Genomic DNA, 26,016 nt, shown 5'->3' with positions numbered 1-26,016 from the left:
AATTTGGGAGAGATGTTTAATTAGAGAAAAAAGCAATGACTTTTTTTCAATGCTAGTTAAGTATACTATAGTTATCATGTTTCATATTGGATTTATTAACAACAAAAAATGTAAAACGTATTTTTAATTCTAGTGCTGCTCTGCACACACAAGCTTGTTGGCTCTGGTCCAACGCTAAACCAACTTGGAAGTTCAAAGACATTGAAAGTTCCTCCATAGAAGACGCTCCTCCCTAGATATAATACTGTGACTCTAATTCAGATAATTTTTTTATTTATTTATCCGTTATTTTACCAGGTAAGTTGACTGAGAACACGTTCTCATTTGCAGCAACGACCTGGGGAATAGTTACATGGGAGAGGAGGGGGATGAATGAGCCAATTATAAACTGGGGATTATTAGGTGACCGTGATGGTTTAAGGGCCAGATTGGGAATTTAGCCAGGACACCAGGGTTAACACCCCTACGATAAGTGCCATGGGATCTTTAATGACCTCAGAGAGTCAGGACACCCGTTTAACGTCCCATCCAAAAGACAGCACCTTACACAGGGCAGTGTCCTCAATCACTGCCCTGGGGCATTGGGATATTTATTTAGACCAGAGGAAAGAGTGCCTCCTACTGGCCCTCCAACACCACTTCCAGCAGCAGCTGGTCTCCCATCCAGGAACTGACCAGGACCAACCCAGCTGAGCTTCAAAAGCAAGCCAGCAGTGGTATGCTGCAGGGTGGTATGCTGCAGGGTGGTATGCTGCAGGGTGGTATGCTGCAGGGTGGTATGCTGCAGGGTGGTATGCTGTAGGGTGCTATGCACATCATAACAAGATGCCCAGCGCTTCAAGGCAAGCTTCCTCTATACTCTCTCTCTCTCTATCTCTCTCTCTCCTCATGTCACGTTCGTTATAAAGATGAGACCAAGGCGCAGCGTGAGTAGAGGTCCACATGTTTTTAATAAAACCGAAACTCAGCAAAACAAAACAAACAAGCACATACGAAACGTGAAGCTATACGAATAGTGCAGACAGGCAACTAAACATAGACCAATATAGGATATATATATATATATAGAACAAGATCCCACAAACACCAAAGGGAAATGGCTACCTAAATATGATCCCCAATCAGAGACAATAAACGATAAACAGCTGTCTCTGATTGGGAACCATATAAGGCCAACATAGAATTACAAAAACCCCTAGACCTACAAAACCCTAGACATACAAAAACCTTAGACATACAAAAACCCTAGACATACAAAAACCCTAGACATACAAAAACCCTAGACAATACAAAAACCCTAGACAATACAAAACTAGCGTAGCCACCCTAGTCACACCCTGACCTAACCAAAATATAAAGAAAACAGACATATCTCAGGTCAGGGAGTGAGTCTGTATTAGGTGTGTGTGTGTGTATATGTGCGTGTGTTGTAATTTCCCTGCCCATCCTCTGAAAACGTGGCAATAGAGATAAACAGCTTCAAAGGGGGGTGCTTTGCTAATGAGTGTTAGCTGCTGTGACAGCCAAGGAGGTTTGTCCTCCCTCGCCTCTCCTCCGTTCCTCCCTCCTTCCATTCATCTGCTCTTCCTTCTCTCCCTGTCTCCATCTTCACGGAGGCACTTTACACTTCAGAGAAGCCCAGCGACGGAATCTTCAAATCATTTCCACATCCGTCACTATCCTAATTATTGTTAGCTTCCCACTTCCTCCTGCTTCTCCCGAGAGTCTCCCTCATTTAAAAAATGCAAGCTGCATACAAGCTGCATCAAGTGGTCACGTCAGATGCCATGCCCATCATGACGTATAGCTCAATATATCTCTATTTTCCTCCACTCTTTCCTCTGAACTCGAGTCTTTGGTTTACTCAATTTACTATGTAACTTTGAGTACTGCATGCTGTCTTTAGAATACACATGGGCAGGCCTCATCTTAAAGATCAGCTTTCACGTTTATTTGGGCATCGTCCAGTGAACACCCATACACATTCCATCTCTGTAAGTACATGTATCTGCATACAGTACCGTATCATTAACGATACACAGTGCATATGGCATATCTTTTGCATAAGCAATACATACACAAAAATATTTGCACAATGTAAAGGCCTACTTACATATTGAACTGTGTTATGTGGGCCGGTATCAGTTATTTTAGGCTTGAAGGCGATAGTGTGGCAGTGGCACGTACACAGTCATGATCAGGCTGGTCCCTCCCATCGAAAAAGGTATCACTAAGACACATCCGGATCAGTCCGGCAAAACATTGCCTTGCATTCTCAACCTCGTCTCAACCTCATCTCAACCTCGTCTCAACCTCGGCTCAACCTCGGCTCAACCTCATCTCAACCTCGGCTCAACCTCGTCTCAACCTCGACCCAACCTCATATCAATCTTGTCTCAACCTCATCTCAACCTCGTCTCAACCTCGGCTCAACCTCATCTCAACCTCGGCTCAACCTCGGCTCAACCTCATCTCAACCTCGGCTCAACCTCATCTCAACCTCGGCTCAACCTCGTCTCAACCTCAACCCAACCTCATATCAATCTTGTGTCAACCTCATCTCAATCTCGTCTCAATCTCATCTCAACCTCGTCTCAACCTCGGCTCAGCCGCATCTCAATCTCGGCTCAACCTCATGTCAACCTCGGCTCAACCTCATCTCAACCTCTGCTCAACCTCGGCTCATCCTCGCCTCAACCTCATCTCAACCTTGTCTCAACCTCATCTCAACCTTTTCTCAACCATGTCTCAGCACCACGAGAGGAGAATATAAACAACATAAATATTGTTTTGTTTTTTACCTCACTGCCTCCTTCACTTCCCTTATCATCCCTTGCTGAAGATGTAGAGGAGAGTAGCGGCTTTCAGATTTCTAAAGGCTTTCGGTTGGTTATCAACAGGTATTGATTTTTTTTTATTGTGGCAAAGATATAAACCAAACTTTTCTCTCTGTGACATACATGCCTGTAGTGCAGCAATCATCATCTAGATTCAGCTGAGGAAAGTTTTTTTTTTCTTGAGCGGATGGTCAGGGGTCCGCAACATAATTACAAATCATTTGTAGACTGCAGATTGACTGCAAGAAGCGCAAACATTTATAGACGATCACGTACTGTATATCTCTCTATTGTGCATAGGAATATTTTGGAACAGATTTCCAAAATGAAAATAATTTGGAGGTGATTTGCTAGTGTTTTTTCAGTATTTCACGTCTATTATTTGGGGGCCAAATAAAATCACCCGCGAGCCAAATTTGGCTTGCGGGCCGCCAGTTGGGGAACCCTGCTATAGTATATCATCACTAACAAACCCATGTTTGTAATTTACATGAGAAATACTTCATTTCAAAAGTAGTAGCTGACTCTTGTCTGTTTTTCTTTTTACTTTTCACTTTAGCAACTCATAGTCTTCCATTTTTGTCAAATTGAAATGCCAGATTCGAGTAGTCATCCTATTATATTGTATTATTGAGAATAAAATAGGAATCGGCTGCCTTGCTCATTTCCAAGTGAATATTCACAAAGCGTAGGCTAGATGTTGCATTATTCTGTCAAATATGTCATAAGGATTACTTAAAGTTATCGCTCAGAATTGAAAAAAAAATGTAAAAATGTAAAGACTGTACTCTACAACGTTGTCTTCTGAGTCTGACGACCAAAAGGGTTGTGTTTTATTTATCATCACAGTTCTGAAGCTGTAAATCTCTGGAGGTGTGTTCTCCGGTTGACTCCCAACAGTGTAGAACGGTTCCATCCATCCCCAATTTATCTCCAATAGATAAAAATAAAACACTGTCAAACAGAGGAATAAGCAAAGAGAGGATAAATAGTTGTGTCACAGAGCCCCCGGCTAGTATCTCATCTCTCCCGAGTTTCAGACTATAAAAAAGCGTTATTTGTCCGCCGCTTTGGTACGACAAACCGTCATTTGGGAATGAGGCTAATTTGTCCCGCTGAAATGTTAAAGTAAATAACAGAAATAAAAAAAGGCCTCCATATACAGTCTGGCAGAAGTCTCTGTGGTCTCAAGCTGCCTGTCCATCAACCATAGTGAAGATGGTACATTCACAGACGCTCATTATGAAATGGCGAATTGCATTTCCAGTCGACTGTATGTGACAGAACAGCTTGATGGTGGGGAATGACCTAGCCATAGCCCATGGCTATACGAACCCTTCTGAAACACATGGAGCTGCCCTAAGAGAACGCTGCATTGACAGGACTCGGAGACTGAATTGAGTGAATTCACAGACTTGCCTCATCAACAAAGCTTTGTGTTATTCATTAATTCCACTCATCCTCATCTTGAACGCTCCTCGAGGGACCAGGATGTGACACGATGGCTGCTGACAGGGTGGAATGTCTCCATTAGTGAATGAGGTTAGACTGCTCTAGGAGATGGCGGGTATTGATAGGTTCAAAGCTCAGACTCGGCTCCAGGATGACATGCGTGAGGGGGCATTTTAAACAACTAGTATTGCTTTAGAGCTCTGCTGTTCAAATTTACAAAAAAGTATCTGAAATGTAGCCATACAACAACCATTATTTTTAATAGAATAACACAAGAAAGATATGCCCCGCACTACGACATACAAGTGTATCGGAAATGCATAATTTGCGCCTACCAACACCCACAGATCCGCTGGACAGGATGAGCACCACAAGGCTATCTGAGATTCTTACAGTCTTCAACTTCAATAATTATAACTAAAGTCTACATTTCTGTCAGATTTGTGACACTACACAATGAGCATAACCTTATAGGGGTGGCAGGGTAGACTAGTGGTTAGAGTGTTGGACTAGTAACCGGAAGGTTGCAAGTTCAAACCCCCAAGCTGACAAAGTACAATTCTGTCATTCTGCTCCTGAACAAGGCCCACAGCCTAGGAACCCACTGTTCCTAGGCTGATATTGAAAATAAGAATTTGTTCTTAACTGACTTGCATAGTTAAATAAGGTAAAAAAAAAAAATTGTAAGCCAAGCTGCCACTTCTTCAGGTACGCAATATGTTTTTCATAGCTGATGTGAAATGTCCTACATGACAGTAGCCATTTTAAATCTGCCGCCAATAAGAGTAAATGCCAAATTCAGAGGGCAACAAACAGATGCTATAGCAAGACAGCAGGGAGCGTCGGCTGTGTGTCGTTGTCATAGTAATGATTTCATTTTTACAGTAGCCTGTCACACAATGACTGTGCAATGCAAATTAATGATAGCAGACTGAATGTTTGCCTACTTCTTCTAGTAGGCTACACATGGTATTGGTCATATACTACTGCGACATACAGAATTGAACTAAATGGAGACTTATCTGAACTGTAGCCACATACACAACAACTGTCCTTTTGCACACAAGAAAGCACTCGATGTTGAAGAGAAGACTCACGAAGACTGGTAGCCCAAGATGGACCATGGACAGAAGGCGTGATGAAGGGATGCACTGCCAATTTCAGCACCACCAAAGTGACAGCCAGGACAATAGCAGCACTGCGCCAGGGCTCACCTCAGAGGACAATCAATAGGCTACATTGGTCATTGTCCCTATAGCTATAAAATAACGCATAGCTGTATATCTATCAATAGCAATTAGAACCACTAAAGCAAGCAATGACATTAAGACGCACAGATAAATCTAACATGCATTGAAGTAAAAAGCAAAGGCCTATTTGCCATATCTTCAATCTAAGCCTACAGGAAAGGGTGTGCTCTCAGGCCTGAAGGGAAGCTAAAGTCATTCCGCTACCCAAGAATAGCAAAGCCCCCTTTACTGACTCAAACAGATGATCAATTAGCCCGTTACCAACCCTTAGTAAATTCCAGTAACTTCTGGAATGTTTGACCAAATATAATGCTATTTCACAGTAAACAAATTAACAACATATTTTCAGCACGCTTTTAGGGAAGGGCAATTCAACATGTCCAGCACTTACACAAATGACTGATGATTGGCTGAGAGAAATTGATGATAAAAGATTATGGGAGCTTTGTTAGGCTTCTGTGCAGCTTTTGACATGAAGGATCATAATCTGCTGCTGGAAAAACGCTATGTGTTTTGACTTTACACCCCCTGCTATGTTGTGGATGAAGAGTTACCTGTCCAACAGAACGCAGAGGGTGTTCTTTAATGGAAGCCTCTCCAACATAATCCAGGCAGAGGCCCCTTACTTTTTTCAATCTTTACAAAAATGACATGCCACAGCTCTGAGTAAAGCTTGTGTCCTGATGACTCATCACTATACACATCAGTAACCACAGCAAGTGAAATCACTGCAACACTTAGCAAAGAGCTGCAGTCAGTTTCAGAATGGGTGGCAAGAAATAAGTTAGTCCTAAATATATATATTTTTTAAACTAAAAGCATTGTATTTGGGACAAATCATTCACTAAACCCTGAACCTCAACTAAAACTTATTATGGGTAATGTGGAAATTGAGCAACAGTAGCTAAGATGGGGAGAAGTCTGTCCATAATAAAAGCGCAGCTCTGCCTTTTTAAACAACACTATCAACAAGGCAGGTCCTACAGGCTCTAGTTTTGTTACACCTGGGCTATTGTCCAGTCATGCGGTCAGGTGTTCACGAAATTTCATAAGAGGTGATTGTCAAGAAAATAACTGTCGGTCTCACGGTAATTGACCGTTAATTAACATAAAAACATTTAGCATCTCCTGGCTTCCACATATGGCCTACAAGCCATTTTAGAAAAGTCTAATAAATCCATGTAATATAGCCTACACCTTCACAATAAATCCATGTAATATAGCCTACACCTTCACAATAAATCCATGTAATATAGCCTACACCATCACAATAAATCCATGTAATATAGCCTACACCATCACAATAAATCCATGTAATATAGCCTACACCATCACAATAAATCCATGTAATATAGCCTACACCATCACAATAAATCCATGTAATATAGCCTACACCATCACAATAAATCCATGTAATATAGCCTACACCATCACAATAAATCCATGTAATATAGCCTACACCATCACAATAAATCCATGTAATATAGCCTACACCTTCACAATAAATCCATGTAATATAGCCTACTCCATTATTTACAGGGGTGTAAAGTACTTAAGTAAAAATACTTTCAAGTACTACTTAAGTAGATTTTTTTGGTATCTGTACTTTACTATTTTTATTTTCACAACTTTTATTTTTACTTCACTACATTCCTAAAGACTATAATGTACTTTTTACTCTGACACTTACACTGTACTTTTTACACTGACACCTAAAAGTACTTGTTATATTTAGAATGCTTAGCAGGACAGGAAAAGTGTCCAATTCAAGCACTTATCAAGAGAACATCCCTGGTCATCCATACTGCCTTTGACCTGGATGACTCACTAAACAGAGAACATCCCTGGTCATCCATACTGCCTTTGACCTGGATGACTCACCAAACACAAATGCTTTGTTAGTAAATTATGTCTGAGTGTTGGAGTGTGTCCCCGGCTACGTGTAAATGATGTCTGAGTGTTGGAGTGTGTCCCTGGCTACGTGTAAATGATGTCTGAGTGTTGGAGTGTGTCCCCGGTTACGTGTAAATGATGTCTGAGTGTTGGAGTGTGTCCCCGGTTACGTGTAAATGATGTCTGAGTGTTGGAGTGTGTCCCCGGTTACGTGTAAATGATGTCTGAGTGTTGGAGTGTGTCCCTGGCTACGTGTAAATGATGTCTGAGTGTTGGAGTGTGCCCCTGGCTATGTGTAAATGATGTCTGAGTGTTGGAGTGTGCCCCTGGCTATGTGTAAATGATGTCTGAGTGTTGGAGTGTGTCCTTGGCTACGTGTAAATTATGTCTGAGTGTTGGAGTGTGTCCCTGGCTATGTGTAAATGATGTCTGAGTGTTGGAGTGTGCCCCTGGCTACGTGTAAATGATGTCTGAGTATTGGAGTGTGCCCCTTGCTACGTGTAAATGATGTCTGAGTATTGGAGTGTGCCCCTTGCTACGTGTAAATGATGTCTGAGTGTTGGAGTGTGCCCCTGGCTACGTGTAAATGATGTCTGAGTGTTGGAGTGTGCCCCTTGCTACGTGTAAATGATGTCTGAGTGTTGGAGTGTGTCCCTGGCTACGTGTAAATGATGTCTGAGTGTTGGAGTGTGCCCCTGGCTATGTGTAAATGATGTCTGAGTGTTGGAGTGTGCCCCTGGCTACGTGTAAATGATGTCTGAGTGTTGGAGTGTGCCCCTGGCTACGTGTAAATGATGTCTGAGTGTTGGAGTGTGCCCCTGGCTACGTGTAAATGATGTCTGAGTGTTGGAGTGTGCCCCTGGCTACGTGTAAATGATGTCTGAGTGTTGGAGTGTGCCCCTGGCTACGTGTAAATGATGTCTGAGTGTTGGAGTGTGCCCCTGGCTACGTGTAAATGATGTCTGAGTGTTGGAGTGTGCCCCTGGCTACGTGTAAATGATGTCTGAGTGTTGGAGTGTGCCCCTGGCTATCTATATAAAAAATATATAAAAAAGAAAATGGTGCCTTCTGGTTTGCTTAATATAAGGAATTTCAAATGATTTATACTTTTACTTTTGATACTTAAGTACATTTGATCAATTACATTTACTTTTGATACTTGTCTATATTTAAAACCAAATACTTTTAGACTTTTACTCAAGTAGTATTTTACTGGGTGAATTGTACTTTTACTTGAGTCATTTTCTATTAACATATCTTTACTTTTACTCAAGTAGGACAGTTGGGTTATTTTTCTACCACTGATTATTTATTTTAGACAGGTCTAAAGAAGCATGATATGAAGAAAATGTAGTCTATTTCAGAAGAATAGAATAGCATACTCTGAGTTGTCCTTATATTAGATCCTGATGTGGCTATGTCAAATGGCTGTGGGCTACAATAGTTCATTTAGGAGACAAGATTTTCTTGTAATTGCGTGACATTATTTTATATTATTTGATAGTATGAAGAATACAATTGAACAAAGCTGAATAAATTCGTTTTTTTTTCTCCAAACGATTTGAGGGAGTGAGCATATTCGGCTATTCTGTGTTTAGCGGTTAACAAAGAAATAGGTCTTCCTATATGCTTCATTTAGAGTAATTAATGTAGATTTAGTTGTTCTACAAACATTGGGCTATATGTTTTGATTTTTAATACATTGTAAGGCTGCATGATGAGACTCTAAAGATTATTTGCTACACTCCAATAGTCTCTCATTCACAATGTGACAAGCACTTGATAATGCCTCAAATTTCACGGAGGCATCCCCTTTGTGTCGGTAAGGCTCCCTAAAAAAATGCTGCGTTGTGCCTTTCTCCCTGAGTGTGCTGCGCAATTCGAAGCCTCTCTCACTCACGTGATCGGGTCTTTTTCACCGGCTAGTTACACATCCGGGACGCAACTGCGCTCATCTTTATCCAGTTCCGAGGTGCGTATTGAAGATATTTTTTCATCAGCCAACAAGATGAGTAGGCCTATCAAACAACAAAAGCACTAGCCTATGTCAATCTATTATCCCCCACAGTTCAAAGTTCACCTATTCAATTCTGTGCGAGAAATAAATGTAAATAAATATTCCAAACATAGTCTGGTACGGTTGTGAGATGCGAAAGATCCCAAAATATTACAAACCTGTGACGTTTAGCTTAACACCTCTACAGGATCGGTGAATATGCAGATCCTTGCTTCAGGTCCTGAGCTACAGGCAGTTAGATTTGGGTATGTCTTTTTAGGCGAACATTGGGAGAAAAAAAGGGTGCTATCCGTTTTAAAATGTTGATAAACTATTAGGTTATTTCGTCACATTATAAACGCAGCAATGCACACATGGCAGTAGGCTATAAGCGTCAATGTTCCATTAGTGTAAAACATAATTCTCAAAAGTGACCGAAAATGCAATTATGCAAGTAATGCTTTTATTATAAAGGTGCATTTTTATGGTGAAAATTATCTTCCACAAACTTGAAACTCACGCGCTGCTTATATACATATGCCAGTTAGGCTCTACACCACTTGTAAAGCAGATTAATGTGCTTCATTTTAAGTTATTTGTCCACTTTGGTTGCGATAATTTAAATTTATTTAACCTTTATTGAAACTAGGCAAGTCAGTTAAGAACAAATTCTTAATAACAATGATGGCCTATACCAAAAGGAAAAAGGCCTGCTGGGACTGGGGCTGTAATAAAAAATAAAAAATAAAATATATATCAGGTTAAAACACGAGAGACAACACAACACTACATAAAGAGAGACTTAAGACAACAACATAGCAAGGCAGCAACACATGACAACACAGCATGGTAGCAACACAACATGACAACAACATGGTAGCAACACAAAATGGTAGCAGCACAAAATATTGTACAAACATTATTGGGCACAGACAACAGCACAAAGGGCAAGAAGGTGGAGACAACAATACATCACGCAAAGCAGCCACAACTGTCAGTAAGAGTGTCCATGATTGAGTCTTTGAATGAAGAGATTGAGAATAAACGGTCCAGTTTAAGTGTTTGTTGCAGCTCGTTCCAGTCGCTAGCTGCAGCAAACTGAAAAGAGGAGCGACCCAGGGATGTGTGTGCTTTGGGGACCTTTAACAGAATGGTACTAGTATAACGGGTGTTGTATATGGAGGATGAAGGCTGCAGTAGATATCTTAGATGGGGGGAGTGAGGCGTAAGAGGGTTTTATAAATAAGCATCAACCAGTGGGTCTTGCGATGGGTATACAGAGATGACCAGGTTACAGAGGAGAATAGAGTGCAGTGATGTGTCTTATAAGGAGCATTGGTGGCAAATCTGATGGCCGAATGGTAAAGAACATTAGCCGCTCAAGAGCACCCTTACTTGCCGATCTATAAACTATGTCTCCCTAATCTAGCATGGGTAGGATGGTCATCTGAATCAGGGTTAGTTTGAAAGCTGGGGTGAAAGAGGTGTGATTAAGAAGAGGAAACCAAGTCTAGATTTAACTTTAGCCTGCAGCTTTGATATGTGCTGAGAGAATGACAGTGTACCATCTAGCCATACTCCCAAGTACTTCTAAACCCTCAGAGGTAGTAGTCACACCTGTGGGAAGAGAGGCATTCTTCTTACCAAACCACATTACTTTTGTTTCGGAGGTGTTCAGAACAAGGTTAAGGGTAGAGAAAGTTTATTGCACACTAAGAAAGCTTTGTTGTAGAGCATTTGATGGATGAGAGAGCTTCCTACTGACTGAGCTATGTTGTTGATGTAAATTGAGATGAGTGTGGTGCCTAGGATTGAGCCTTGGGGTACTCCCTTGGTGACAGGCAGTGGCTGAGACAGCAGATGTTCTGACTTTATACACTGCATTCTTTGTGAGAGGTAGTTAGCAAACCAGGCCCAAGTCCCCTCAGATGCACCAATACACCTTAGCCGGCCCACAAGAATGGAATGGTCTACCGTATCGAAAGCTTTGGCCAAGTCAATAAAAATATCAGCACAACATTGCTTAGAATCAAGGGAAATGGTGACATCATTGAGGACCTTTAAGGCTGTAGTGATGCATCCATAAACTGAGCGGAAAACAGATTGCATACCAGAGAGAATATTATAGACATCAAGAAAGCCAGACAATTGATCATTGGCAAGTTTTTCCAACACTTTTGATAAACAGGGCAAAATAAAAAATAGGCCTGTAACAGTTAGGATCAGCTTTATCTCCCCCTTTAAATAAAGGACAAACCGTGGCTGCCTTCCAAGCAATGTGAACCTCCCCAGAGAGGAGAGACAGGTTAAAAAGTTCAGAGATAGGCTTGGCAATGAAAGGGGCAGCAACCTTAAAGAAGAAATAGTCTAAACCATCTGACATCTCCAAGTTTCAGGAGCTCCTTTAGCACCTCGGACTCTGTGACTGCCTGCAGGGAGAAACTTTGTAGCGGGTCAGGGGAAAAAGAGGGAGAAGCATCAGGGCTTGTCGCATTAGAAGGGGTGGGAGATGAAGAAATGTTGGACGGGCAAGGATGCATGGCTGAGTCAAATAGGAATCCTGACTTAATGAAGTGGTGATTAAAGAGCTCAGCCATGTGCTTCTTGTCAGTAACAACCACATCATCAACATTAAGGGACATGGACAGCTGTGAGGAGGAGGGTTCTCCAGGTCTTTAGCCATTTTCCAGAACTTCTTGGGTTTAGACCCATCAGACTAGTCTTGATTTAATCTTGTCTTTACTAAATAATGTGTTTGACATTTGTTTTGATTTAGAATGGACCGTTATCATGCACCTGTATCGAAACAGGGGCAGCGGGAAAAAATACATGTCATCTATGCACTTAAATAGCGAATGGAGGACACTTTTCCCTGTGATTTATTTTCATACCAGCCAGGTAGGCTATACTCCTGTTGTAAATATAAGTAATGTGCTTAATATGAGGAAAGTTGAGAAACAAATATAGTAGGCCTAGCCTATAGAAAGCTGATGGGATCCTCCTCTTTTTATTAGCAGCCATCACTCTGTTTTCTCACGCAATTGCATAGCCTATAGAAATGTTGTGCAACATGAGCTCATGGGCTCTCATGAAGTGTTTCATTCGATTTTTTTATTACATTTTCATTGGTGACAGAGTGATTAGAGGGAGTGAGCAAGTTTGGTAGGCCACTAATGACCAGCAGCATCAGAGCTTGGAGAAGCCTGATTACCGTGACTAAACGGTCATGTGGAATTTGACTGCCTTCATGACTCGTGACCAACTGTGTGGCGGTAATACGGTCATGCAACAGCCCGAGTCAGGGGCCACAAAGAGGGACTTAGGAAAATTACAATTGTCCCAGAACAGCTTGGCGCTGGTGTGCTTTCTTTGCATTTCCAAGGCTTTTTGAATTCAGGATCACATGGCAGTTTTTCTACGTACTGCAGACAGGTTTGACACCGTTGTGCAGATCAATAGCTTCAGACTGCAGTAACTTTGATTTTGTGAGTCATCATGTTAGCAATAAACGTAAAGCTTGGCTATGTCACTGCTTTCAATAAGCCGGTGGCCTCGAGTCTCACATTTGTGCCATATGTACGAGTACATTCGATTTCACCGAGCATCTCTGTGATGTTGTCACTTGATTTCAAAATTACTGACACCTTGGTGAGGTGGCCAGTCCATCTCTGATCAAGAAATCTTTTCAGTTTTTCCCCAGTGCAGCCACCGTAGGTTTCCTAAATAAAATTGTACAGGGAGCTACACGCTTTGAAAAAATGACTTTATCGCCTCCTCAAGACGACATAGCGTGCACCACAACCAAATGCAGATCTTGAACAGGGAAACAGGGTGTGGCAATTGAATGTATGATTCACCCCCCAAAAATGTTAAATTATTAAACCATTTCTAGCCTGTCTACAGTATCTATGGGTGTTATGCTCGATCCGCTCAGTTTTCCACCACAAATCACCAGAAAATGGCCAAAAAGAGTAGAAGCAGCTCACCTGCTTTTACAATACGATTTGACTATTAAATGTTCAATGTTTCTTTTGAAAACATGAATAGTTTCACCATGTTAAAATGAGAGTTCAGTTCATGTAAAAAAGTTGACCTTAAAATGAGGGTGAATCACTAATCACATTAAATTAATTATAATCTTCAGGAATGACTTTGTCACACCAACAAAAATAACTACGGCTTTACAATGATGGTGAAAACTTGGAGAGATGTTGGCGTTAAGTCGGTTAAAATCTTCCAGAAGTCACAGAGAGTGCAAGGTGGGACATGTCAAAAACACAGGTCTGTAATCATTGAGCATTAGATACAGATTGTCTCTCTCCACTTTACTTTTCTTTGGCAGTCCTCCCCTGACAACAGACATGCTGGCAGGGCGAGACGGATTCATCCTCACAGAAACATAATTTACTCCTAATCTAGTGTCTGCAGCTCGGCGGCTGCCACAGCAATATTAAAGAGGCTGTCAACAGAACACCAGATTGTGGTAATTGGCTTGGGCCTCCTGGACCTGACTGTGTGGGGCTCAGTGACCACCCACTGGATAACAGTTTCCTTATGAAACACAAATGTCAACGTCTCTTGTCTTCTCTGTGTTCACTTTATAACCTCTTCCATTGGCTTTCTATTATGTCCTCTTCCGTTTGAAGTGATTCACGTGTAATGGGAAAGGTCCCTTTTCTAGATGTACTGTACTCTCAGTACTTGATGAGTTTATCATGGCATGTATAGCTAAAACACAACCAAACCAAATTCTTAATTAAGGATCTATACTGAAAAAAATATATAAACGCAACTTGCAACAATTTCTAACATTTTGCTCAGTTACAGTTCATATAAGGAAATCAGTGAAAATAAATAAATAAATTAGGTCCTAATCTATGGATTTCACATGACTGGGCAGGGGCACAGCCATGGGTGGGCCTGAGAGGGCATGAGCCAGGCCCACCCAATCAAAAGTAGTTTTTCCCCACAAAAGGGCTTTATTACAGACAGAAATACTCCTCAGCACCCCCCTGACTATCCTGCAGGATGTGGAGGTCCTGGGCTGGCGTGGTTATATGTGGTCTGCGGATGTGAAGCCGGTGGACGTACTGCCAAATTGTCTAAAACGACATTGGAGGCAGCTTATGGTAGAGAAATTAACATTTAATTATCTGGATGCAGCTCTGGTGGACATTCCTGCCGTCAGCATGTCAATTACACGCTCCCTCAAAACTTCAGACATCTGTGGCATTGCGTTGAGTGACAAAATGGCACATTTTAGAGTGGCCTTTTATTGACCCCCTGCACAAGGTGCACCTGTGTAATGACCATTCTGTTTAATCAGCTTCTTGATATGCCACACCGTTCAGATGGATGGATTATCTTGACAAAGGATAAAAAATTTCACTAGCAGGGATTTAAGCAAATTTGTGCACAAAATGTGAGAGGAATAAGCTTTTTGTGCATATGGAACATTTCTGGGATCTTTTACTTCAGCTCATGAAACATGATACCAGCACTTTATATTTTTTTTCAGGGTAATTAAGCAGGTTATGGGGAAGAAAGAGTATGTACTCCCTTTAAGGCGTTTAATTCATCACCTTATTGTCGCTGGTCAATTTTCCTTTACTCCACTAGATGGGATGTTCTTCAGGCTAGGGAAAAGTCTACTCCCAGAAAACCACTTACCACTCAGAGTGACCACAGTTTACTGGTCTACAGTAGGTGACCATCTAATTGCGCTTAAATTCTCCCTTTGTCTCCCTTTGTCTCATAAATTGAGTTTCCGGACAGTCTCCTTTCTTATTAGACATATTTCAGTCTGCAGACCCCTGGGGGAGAGTGATTTGAATGCTTTTAGGGTTTAATGCTTTCAGGGATATTTATAGACCTTGAAGGAAAGCGTCCTGTTTACCGCTTCCTTGCCCAAAGTTGGATTCAGAGAAAACTCTGTAACATTAGAGCAGAGAGACGAGAGATTATTTCTCAGAAAGCCAACAATCCACAAAAAAACCTGCCTATTAGATTTAATGTCAAGAAACAGATCAATCAAATCAAATCAAATGTATTTATATAGCCCTTCGTACATCAGCTGATATCTCAAAGTGCTGTACAGAAACCTAGCCTAAAACCCCAAACAGCAAGCAATGCAGATGTAGAAGCACAGTTGCTAGGAAAAAACTCCCTAGAAAGGCCAAAACCTAGGAAGAAACCTAGAGAGGAACCAGGCTATGTGGGGTGGCCAGTCCTCTTCTGGCTATGCCGGGTGGAGATTATAACAGAACATGGCCTAGATGTTCAAATGTTCATGAATGACCAGCATGGTCAAATAATAATAATCACAGGCAGAACAGTTGAGACGGGATCAACAGCATGGCCAGGTGGACTGGGGACAGCAAGGAGTCATCATGTCAGGTAGTCCTGAGGCATGGTCCTAGGGCTCAGGTCCTCCGAGAGAAAGAAAGAGAGAAAGAAAGAGAGAATTAGAGCGAGCATACTTAAATTCACACAGGACACCGGATAGGACAGGAGAAGTTCTCCAGATATAACAAACTGACCCTAGCCCCTCGACACATTAACTACTGCAGCATAAATACTGGAGGCTGAGACAGGAGGGGTCAGGAGATAACCTTCAGAGAATCTCCCTCTGCAAAGTGGGGATATGCTTAACACTACAGGTTATGTACGTCACTGCCACACTGGGGCGTAGGAGCGTCTCTGACATTGGTGGGGACACATTGTGTTACGGGGATCAGGATTTTTGTATTTTAACAAACAAGAACATTTACAAGGCTAAGGGGGGCCTTGCAGTGGGGAACTTACTCTGGTACAGTCCAGTCAGTCTTTGGGCCATGGCTAGTCATACTGCTCTGAATACCAGTGTCACTGTTAATGCGGAAATATCTCTAATCTATAATAATATATATGTACTCTTTTGCCTTTCTACTGCATGACTAGTATTTTTTTCACAATAGGGCGGTGCGCTATTGGCCCAGCGCTGTACGGATTAGGGGAGGGTTTAGCCTGGGGGGCTTTACTTGGCTCATCGTGCTCTAGCGACTCCTTGTGGTGGGCCAGGCTCCTGCAAGCTGACCCTGGTTGTCAGGTGAACAGTGTTTCCTCCGACACATTGGTGCGGCTGGCTTCCGGATGAAGTGGGCGGGTTGGCGGGTCATTTTACCAGAGGCTGCATGACTCGACCTTTGACCCAAGCACGTTGGTGAGTTATAGCGAGGAGACCAGATGGAAATTGTGGAGAACAATTTTTTTAAATTAAAAGGTTGGCATGAAAGGTCAAACTGAAATGATTTACAATATAATCATGTCTGCCTCTCTCCTCTCTCCTGCATGAAGTTAACACATGCAATACAGTCTCTAGACTTAAGATGACATAATTTAATCAGAGATCCTGTATGATCATTCAGATTGATTCACACTATGGCAGATCATCAGTCTCTGAACTTTATGAGATTGAGGAGGCACTTCTCATTATCTCATCTGTTTGTGTGGATCCACATCAATACCCAAAGATTCAGTCAGATCCATCCCAAGCCTTTTGAATGGCCCTAAGTAACATTTTGTTAACTATCTCCATATATACTTCCATTCATTTTTTAAAACTGGTATCGGGGACCTTCAGACTAGTCTTGTGAGGCTTGTGGGTGTCCTAGCAAAACGGAGAACACAATCGAGAGAGTCTCAGGTGTACACAGAGGGATGATATTAGTGTGTAGCCCAAACCATTCAGATTGTACGGATAGAAGTTGACAGAAAAGGCTGTACCAACTTCAGACGAGTCTTGTGGCCAGACCTTTCGGACACTGAAGGTCCCCTGATTGTTCTTGGGACGTTGTGTCATTGTCTATCAAGGCCCTGATTGGTGAACCACTGATCCAGTCACAGCTCTTTTGTATTTTGGCAATGCTAAGGACATAGTGTTTTAAACTTAGATATTTGACACACATTGACATGGTCTCCTGTAGGTTTTTATTACAATGTGTATGTTTATTCATACAGTCATTATTATATAACATGTCCTCACCTTGGATTTAAACTCACAATCTCCTGGTTCCTGGAATTCCAATATTCCTGCTACACCACCATGTCTGCAATGACTGATTTCACCTGTAGGCCTTTTCCTACACTTTTCACTTCTAAGTAAATCTCAGCTTTTTTGAAAAATACAATGAGGAGGAAAACAGAGTCTATTCATCATAGTTATTCAGGAGTAACATTAAAACAGAATATTACGCCCCATCAACATTATATAACTATACTGAAAACCCAAACTCAAATAGCTGAAACAAGTAAATGAAATCAATGGGAGAAAAGTCAGATTAATTGATAAATGGCAGTGCAGATGTTTTGCTAAGTGCAGAGATGTATTATAGGTAATGAATGTGTAGGGGACTTCTGTACTTCCACAGACATTGTGGCGCAGCAGAAAGATCAGCATATGCTAATTCCAGAGGTTGTGACTTCCAATCCCAGGTGGGGTCATATTGAAAAGTCAATACTATATTGAAAAGTCAAGTGATTGTATCAAACATTGTCATTGATGACAATTTTGACACTATTTTAGCTGAACAGCGTATCACCTACCTTAAACCCCCCTACCATTTCTTTACTTTAATTATAATGTTTTGGGACACCTGGGACCATAACATGACAAAAACCTCCAGGGCGGCATGACACCATGTCCCAAGAACCTTCAGGGGACCATGTCACAACATCCCAAGAACGTCCTAAAAACATCCCTGGGACAAACCAGGAACTAGACAAAACCTCCAGGGGACCATGATACGTCCAAAGAATGTCCTAAAACGACAAACTGGGAACTAGACAAAACGTCCAAAACTACCACGTCACAATGGCCAAAGAAAGCCATACAATTATTCTCGGGGACGTCCCTGGAACAAACTGGGAACTAGACAAAACCTTGCGCCGTAACCCTGTTGGGTTCACCTTGGGGTCATGATAAGGGCTGTACCAAATGCATTCCAAATTGCATCACGCAAAAGGGCATCCCCTCTAATTTGCATACTGTCTGATTAGAACATTTTGTTGGCAGTCGGCAGAACACCACAGGGATACAGGCAGAATCCCCTTTATTCACCAAATTCATTTGCATATGCAGGAATTTGACTCATTGCAATGGTGCTGCCACAATAAGCAGAATATACAGACAATTAACAGAATACACTGACAATATACAGAATACACAGACAATAAACAGAACATACGGATAAAATATATAGACAGAATACACAGAACAGAATACAGAATACAGAATACACAGAATACACAGAGTATACAGACAATAAACAGAATACACAGACAATGAACAGAATATATGGACAAACTATAAAGACACAGAATTTAGACAATCCACATACAATATGTACACAATAAACACCAAGCTAGAAACGACAGACTACACTAGAATCACTATAAGCTACATTATGAATTGCCCACGTATTGATGTATAAATAAAGCAATGTACATGATGATGTGGAATAACATTGTAAGATCCTAGTCTGATTTCAACCATTTTGACCACGAGGTGCTTTCATCGAGATTAATGTTCACTTTTCTTTTCTCCCTTGACGTATTATCGTGGTTGAATTAAGATTTCACGGGTTGAGCTTTTCTTGTCTGTTTCACAATAGCGTCTGCAAACATGTTCCCAAAATAGCTTGGGCACAATCACATATTATTACTCTCTCCCTTTGGGTCTTTAAAAAGACGAAGGGGATATATCAAACTGTGGCATATCAAAAATGGCAGGCCCTGGCACAATTTAACTCCAGCCTGGAGTCGACTGTAGACCCTGGCATCATTTAACTCCAGCCTGGAGCAGAGTGTAGACCCTGGCACCATTTAACTCCAGCCTCGAGGAGAGTGTAGACCCTGGCACCATTTAACTCCAGCCTCGAAAAGAGTGTAGACCCTGGCACAATTTAACTCAAGACTGGAGTCGACTGTAGACCCTGGCACCATTTAACTCCAGCCTCGAGGAGAGTGTAGACCCTGGCACCATTTAACTCCAGCCTAGAGGAGAGTGTAGACCCTGGCACCATTTAACTCCAGCCTGAAGCAGAGTGTAGACCCTGGCACCATTTAACTCCAGCCTCGAAAAGAGTGTAGACCCTGGCACAATTTAACTCAAGATTGGAGTCGACTGTAGACCCTGGCACCATTTAACTCCAGCCTGGAGCAGAGTGTAGACCCTGGCACCATTTAACTCCAGCCTGGAGCAGAGTGTAGACCCTGGCACCATTTAACTCCAACCTCGAGCAGAGTGTAGACCCTGGCACCATTTAACACCAGCCTCGAGCTGAGTGTATGAAAGACGTCCCTGATTGTTCATGCATGGAGAGGCACGTGAAAATGCTCCTAGGCGGTTCCCTGCACCAGATGTGCTAGGTTAAATTATTCCCTGTTTAGAGCCTGGAGGCACACTTTTAAAGTCCCATGTATGACACACACGATACAACCAGGTCCCACATCAATCATTTGAACACATTGCAGATGGCAAGAGAGATTCACGTGTTGTCTAGATGCACCCTGAAAAAAAAATACCTCACGTCAATGAGCCCATATCAACACAAACAGTTCTTTCAGGTTGATATAAATGCAACTATTCTTCCATAGACTTCGATAATCCCACAATAACCATCATTTTCCATCCTCCTTGCGCTTGATGTTCCTTGGTGTTATCTTACTGACTTTCCCCTTCAGAGCTAATGTAAGGTTGGCACCATTTAACTCCAGCCTGGAGTGATAAGAACAAAATAAGTCCATAATAAAGCTGGTGGGTTTATTTACCCACACTTCCCTGCTGGGCGGTAGAGGATATCAACATGCCTTCCTCTCTGCAGATGTTGGAATTTTGTGGAGTATGACTCTCGGAACCTCTTGGGAGACAAGTTCTGCCACCTGCTCTAAAAGGAGTAGCAGCTTGGCCCTGAACTAGTTTCCCTTAGGTTTCAATACAAATACGCGCCCTTTTCAAATCAACTGTTCCTTAGTTTCTGACACCAATATGCAGCAAATACAGGTGTGAACTGTTATCCCAATAAATATATTTTTCAGAGAATGTAAGAAACAAAGTGATGATCAAGTTGTCAGGATATCTCAGACTGCTTCCTCAAAACATTGGTGATTAAATATTCATAATATTTTCCCCGAAACACAGTAGAGCTTAATGTTTTATCTGTTTGTTTTCACCAGCAGAAAAAGCCTAGGGGTGAAGGGGATTTCTCTAGGCTCAAAAACAATGGATCTAAATTCAAAGTAACATGTACAGTATAGGTTTTATTTTCCTTTCCTTCAAGCCATACCCCGGTCCCTCCAAATCACCAATGTCTCAAAGCCTGCATAATGCATTTGCACAGTATAATCCACTATTCATGAGCATTCATGTCAAATTCACTGCAAATCTATTGGGGACAGAGCTCCAAACTGCACATTAAGGAAGTGTTTTACCCCAGTCGATCCAGATGGTTCATGTTTAAGGAAGTGTCTTCTCCCAGTCGATACAGATGGTTCATGTTTAAGGTAGTGTCTTCTCCCAGTCGATCCAGATGGTTCATGTTTAAGGAAGTGTCTTCTCCCAGTCGATCCAGATGGTTCATGTCTAAGGTAGTGTCTTCTCCCAGTCGATCCAGATGGTCCATGTGCTTGTAGCCAGCCATCACTCTGTCTCCAAGCTGAAGTTATGCAGTGAATTTAAATTCTGCAAACAAGGTCTTAATTCTTAATTTAGATATTAATTAGATTCCTGCAACTTGGCAAAAGTGTGTAATTTCCCCTGACGCTGTTCTCATGGTTGTTATTGGGGCGTTTGCTCGGGATCCGCTAGTTAGAAGAAAATACTTATTTAAAGTGGCACTCCAGACCCCTTTTTCACCTCATTGAACACCTGATGTACTTAACAAAAGGCACATCTCAATAGGTATCCCAGGTATCTTCATGACATCACATCCTCCTCTTTTGTTCTCTATTTGCCCCTTTATTGTCCCTCAAGCAATGAGGAGGCTGATGACATCACATCTGACAATCAGACCAACTCCTTGAATGCCCGACTCCATATAAAACTCTATTTTACTCAAAAATATTATTTTCTTTGGACTTTAATGTGTGTACTAGAGTATTATTTATACTTGGAATATCACTTTTCGACAGCAAAAGTAAAGTCTTTAACAGGGTTAAGACGAGTTCATTTAGACAAATCGCTCCCAGTGTCTGAATAATTATATTATGTGTGATGCAGAAATCAAGGGCTATTATTTGCTTGGGAAAATGGCATACTGGAATATTGTTTACATTGTCTTTGGTAGTACCTCTTTGATATTAAACAAATCTGGCGTTAACCCAGTTAGCAATGAGCACTCAGGAGGCCGGCATCCCTCCAAAGTGGTTGAGCACCGTGCAACAGCTTTTTTTGCTCATCAGCCTCATTCACCGTGCGCCCGCGATAAACCGCTTTGTCAAGCAGTTGCCATGCTCCTGCCGTTCACGTGCCATTTTCCTCAAACAACCCACCCACCCTTCACCTGCCCTTCTCCTGACCGGCAACACTACAGCTGCCAGTCAGAGACAAGACACTTTTTCCAGCGTCAAGCCAGCGCATGCCTACTCCCTATCGTCACTTATTTGAATATCAATATTCATATTTTTATTATTTAAAACTACTTGGCACCACACGTCCCGCTAGGGCACCTCCCCCCACTGCTCAACTGACACAGTAGCACACAGAACGCAAAAAATATTCTTAGAAATATTTAACCTCCACACATTAACAAGTCCAATAGCTCAAATGAAAGATAAACACCTTGTTCATCTAGCCACCAAGTCAGATTTCTAAAATGTTTTACGGCGAAAACATAGCACATATTTATGTCAAACCACCACCAAAGATAGGCTAATTTACATAGCCATTTTGTAGAACAATAGATGCAATCACAAAAGCAGGATTAAAAGTAAAATAATTCACTAACCTTTTGAAAATCTTCATCAGATGACAGGAATAGGACATGTTATACAGTACATTTATGTTTTTTTCAATAATATGCAAATTATATCCATAAATCACGGTTTACATAGAAGGTCATGGCTAAAAAATGCTACAACAATGCCTGGAGAAATTATGGTAACTCTGCCAGATAACAGAAATACACATCATAAACGTTGACTAAATATACATGTTCTACATATACTTAGAAAGATACACTTCTTCTTAATAAAACAGCTGTGTTACATTTATTTTTAACTTTACAGATTTCGTTCACTAGGCTATAATGTGAGTCGGCGCTCAGGAATTAGCATTTTGGCTCCTCCACAGAAACCCAAATTTAACACATAAATGTTCCCTTACCTTTGCTGTTCTTCCATCAGAAGACCTGGAAGGGTTTATACTTACCAAAAACAGCTTTAGTTTTGAAGTCTGTGTCTTTCGGTTATCAAACACGACATATTTCGGGTTGAAATGCAGCAAAAAAGTAAAGTTAGTTCGCACCAAAACGTCGAAATTACATATTATATGTCGACTAAACTTGTCAAACTTGGTTCAGAACACAGCGTTAGCATGCTATATAGCTTCACCGCAATTCTCAGGACAAAGAGAAACACACGCATCGTTTAATCAATCTTGAAAGAAAGACACCACAGGCGCAGAATGCGCGTGAGATCTCGCGCGACCGAAAGGATTCGGCCCGTCATTAATCTCGTGAGCGCCGCGATTCACACAATGAGAAGCCCCATTGAAAGCGGACACCGCGCTGAAGGCATAGGAAGTGTTCCCAGGACCGTAGGTGCTTGGGAAGGGTGGGGGCGATGACGTCAAAGTTGGGCCAACTTTTTGGATGACAAGAGAGAGTTTGGGAGAATGAGTGCCCTGAGAGTTCTGCTTTACTTACAGACATAGTTTAAACGGTTTTAGAAGCTTTAGAGTGTTTTCTATTCAATAATATTTATTATATGCATATATTAGCAATTTTTTACAGATTTTTTTTCTGTTTACTATGGGCACGCATTTCACCAATGGGGGCAGTATTCTGCCCTAGCCTTAACAGGTTTTAAGATATATTGGATGCCATTTGAAAAAGTTTGTGCAAAAGGACTGTAAATGATTATGTGTGTAATATATCAGATAATGCGGGCCAGTCCTGGTCACATGGATCCACTGGGGACCACAAATCAAATCCAGTAAAATCCAATGTTATGGTCATGTACGAGCAAGCTTCTCACACAGTGCAATGGTGACAAAAGTGACATAGTCATCAAATAAGAAATATTGGAAATATATAACATACTAATAACAAGACTAATTAAACTAAAGAGGCATGCAGATAAAATGAAATAAGATATAAATGAAAATACGATTATTGTTTTTAATCGCCTATAGGGATATAGCATGGCCATTGTTTTCCCATAGTGAGTGGAATAAGGTGCAGTCTGGCTTTAACTGTTTTCTCATAGAACCATCCTACCAGGGCCTCCTGAGTAGCGCAGCGGTCTAAGGTGTATCTACAGACCCGGGTTCAATCCCGGGCTGTATCACAACCGGCCGTGATTGGGAATCCCATAGCATGGCACACAATTGGCCCAGCGTTGTCCGGGCAAGAGGAGGGTTTGGTCGGGAGGGACTTTACTTTGCTCATCGCACTCTAGCGACACCTTGTGGCAGGCCGGGTACCTGCAGGCTGAACAGTGTTTACCCCAATAACATTGATGTGCAATGTGCAAACAAGTTTTGTATTTGAATAACTGAATTCCAGGGCTGTTACTAACGGCCTGTCAGTTGAGTAGAGATCTGAATAGGAAGTGAGAGTGCCTTTCCAAAGAGCACAGAGCAGAATAGGAGAAGAAAAGACTGTTCTGTCATAGAGACATGTTCAAACCTTACATAACCAACCCAAATATTTCAGTTTTTTGAAAGAATTTCACATTACAGCGCCACAGGGTATTTCACTTCGTTTTAGAAAAACACATAGTATGTTTTTTTGTGAGTTTCAAGAAACACAAATAGAAGGCTGAGTCACCTTCCCTCCATTATTCCCTCTATCCTGTTTACATGCCTTTTAGATAAACACTATCTTTCTTTCTCTCTCTCTCTCATCTTTCCCTAGTGCAATCCCATTGTTGGACATGGATTCGTGCTAGACAACTACAAGTGCCAATGCCGGAGAGGCTTCTACCATCCTAGCAGAGTGGCACTCAACGGCTTTACAAGTAGGTTTGCTGTTTCCCTGCCCAGCAACAAGTGGCATCTTTCTCCTCCACTCTGATTTCAATCACTTTTTTTAATATATATATTTTTAAATTAAGGGGTAGATCAGCTTTAATATTGCAGATAGATTGGCTTCCATCAATGTAATTGTCTACATCATTTCCAATCCCCCATCTATTTAAAAAAATCAGTCAAAAGTTTGGACTCACCTACTCATACCAGGGTTTTTCTTTATTTTTCATATTTTCTACATTGTAGAATACTAGTGAAGACATCAAAACTATGAAACAACATGTGGAATCATGTAGTAACCAAAAAAGTGTTAAACAAATCAAAATATATTTGATATTTGAGATTCTTCAAAGTAGCCTTGATGACAGCTTTGCACACTCTTGGCATTCTCTCAACCAACTTCATGAGGTAGTCACCTGGAATGAATTTCAATTAACAGGTGTGCCTTGATAAAAGTTAATTTGTGGAATTTCTTTCCTTCTTAATGCGTTTGAGCCAATCAATTGTATTGTGACAAGGTAGGAGTGGTATACAGAAGACAGCTCTATCTGGTATAAGACCAAGTCCATATTATGGCAAGAACAGCTCAAATAAGCAAAGAGAAACAACAGTTCATAATTACTTTAAGATGTGAAGGTCAGTCAATACAGAACATTTCAGGAACTTTGAAAGTTTCTTCAATTGCAGTCGCAAAAAAACATCAAGCGCTATGATGAAACTGGCTCTCATGAGGACCACCACAAGAAAGGAAGACCCAGAGTTACCTCTGCTGCAGAGGATAAGTTCATTAGAGTTACCAGCCTCAGAAATTGCTTCACAGAGTTCAAGTAACAGACACATGGTTGAATTGCTGCAGAGAAAACCACTACTAAAGGACACCAATAAAAATAAGAGACTTGCTTGGGCCAAGAAACATGAGCAATGGACATTAGACCGGCGGAAATCTGTCCCTTTGGTCTGATGAGTCTAATTTTGAGATTTTTGGTTCCAACCGCCTTTGTGAGATGCGGAGTAGGTGAACGGATGATCTCCGCATGTGTGGTTCCCACCATGAAACATGGGGGAGGTGGTGTGATGGTGTGGGGGTGCTTCGCTAGTGACACTGTCAGTGATTTTTTGTAGAATTCAAGGCACACAGCATTCTGCAGCGATACGCCATCCCATCTGGTTTAGTGGGACCAACATTTGTTTTTCAACAGGACAATGACCCAACACACCTCCAGGCTGTGTAAAGGCTATTTTACCAAGAAGGAGAGTGATGAAGTGCTTCATCAGATGACCTGGCCTCCACAATCATCCAACCTCAACACAGTTTAGATGGTTTGGAATGAGTTGGACCGCAGAGTGAAGGGAAATTTGCCA

The 26,016-nt window shown here is 41.5% G+C and overlaps 1 protein-coding gene across 2 annotated transcripts in view; it reads left to right on the top strand.

Moving 5' to 3' along the window:
* LOC109871922 (probable G-protein coupled receptor 158) overlaps positions 1-26,016 on the top strand; it is a 139,911-nt gene that overhangs the window by 24,947 nt on the left and 88,948 nt on the right. For both annotated transcript variants that reach the window (XM_031806537.1, XM_020462952.2), the window contains exon 3: positions 24,542-24,644. In XM_031806537.1, the coding sequence (XP_031662397.1) occupies positions 24,542-24,644 (103 nt within the window). The remainder of the gene's footprint in view (positions 1-24,541; positions 24,645-26,016) is intronic.

Source organism: Oncorhynchus kisutch, linkage group LG27, assembly GCF_002021735.2.
Source record: "Oncorhynchus kisutch isolate 150728-3 linkage group LG27, Okis_V2, whole genome shotgun sequence".
Taxonomy (NCBI): domain Eukaryota; kingdom Metazoa; phylum Chordata; class Actinopteri; order Salmoniformes; family Salmonidae; genus Oncorhynchus; species Oncorhynchus kisutch.
Note: the sequence above shows the minus strand (reverse complement) of the source record. Positions and strands in the feature narration are given on the sequence as shown.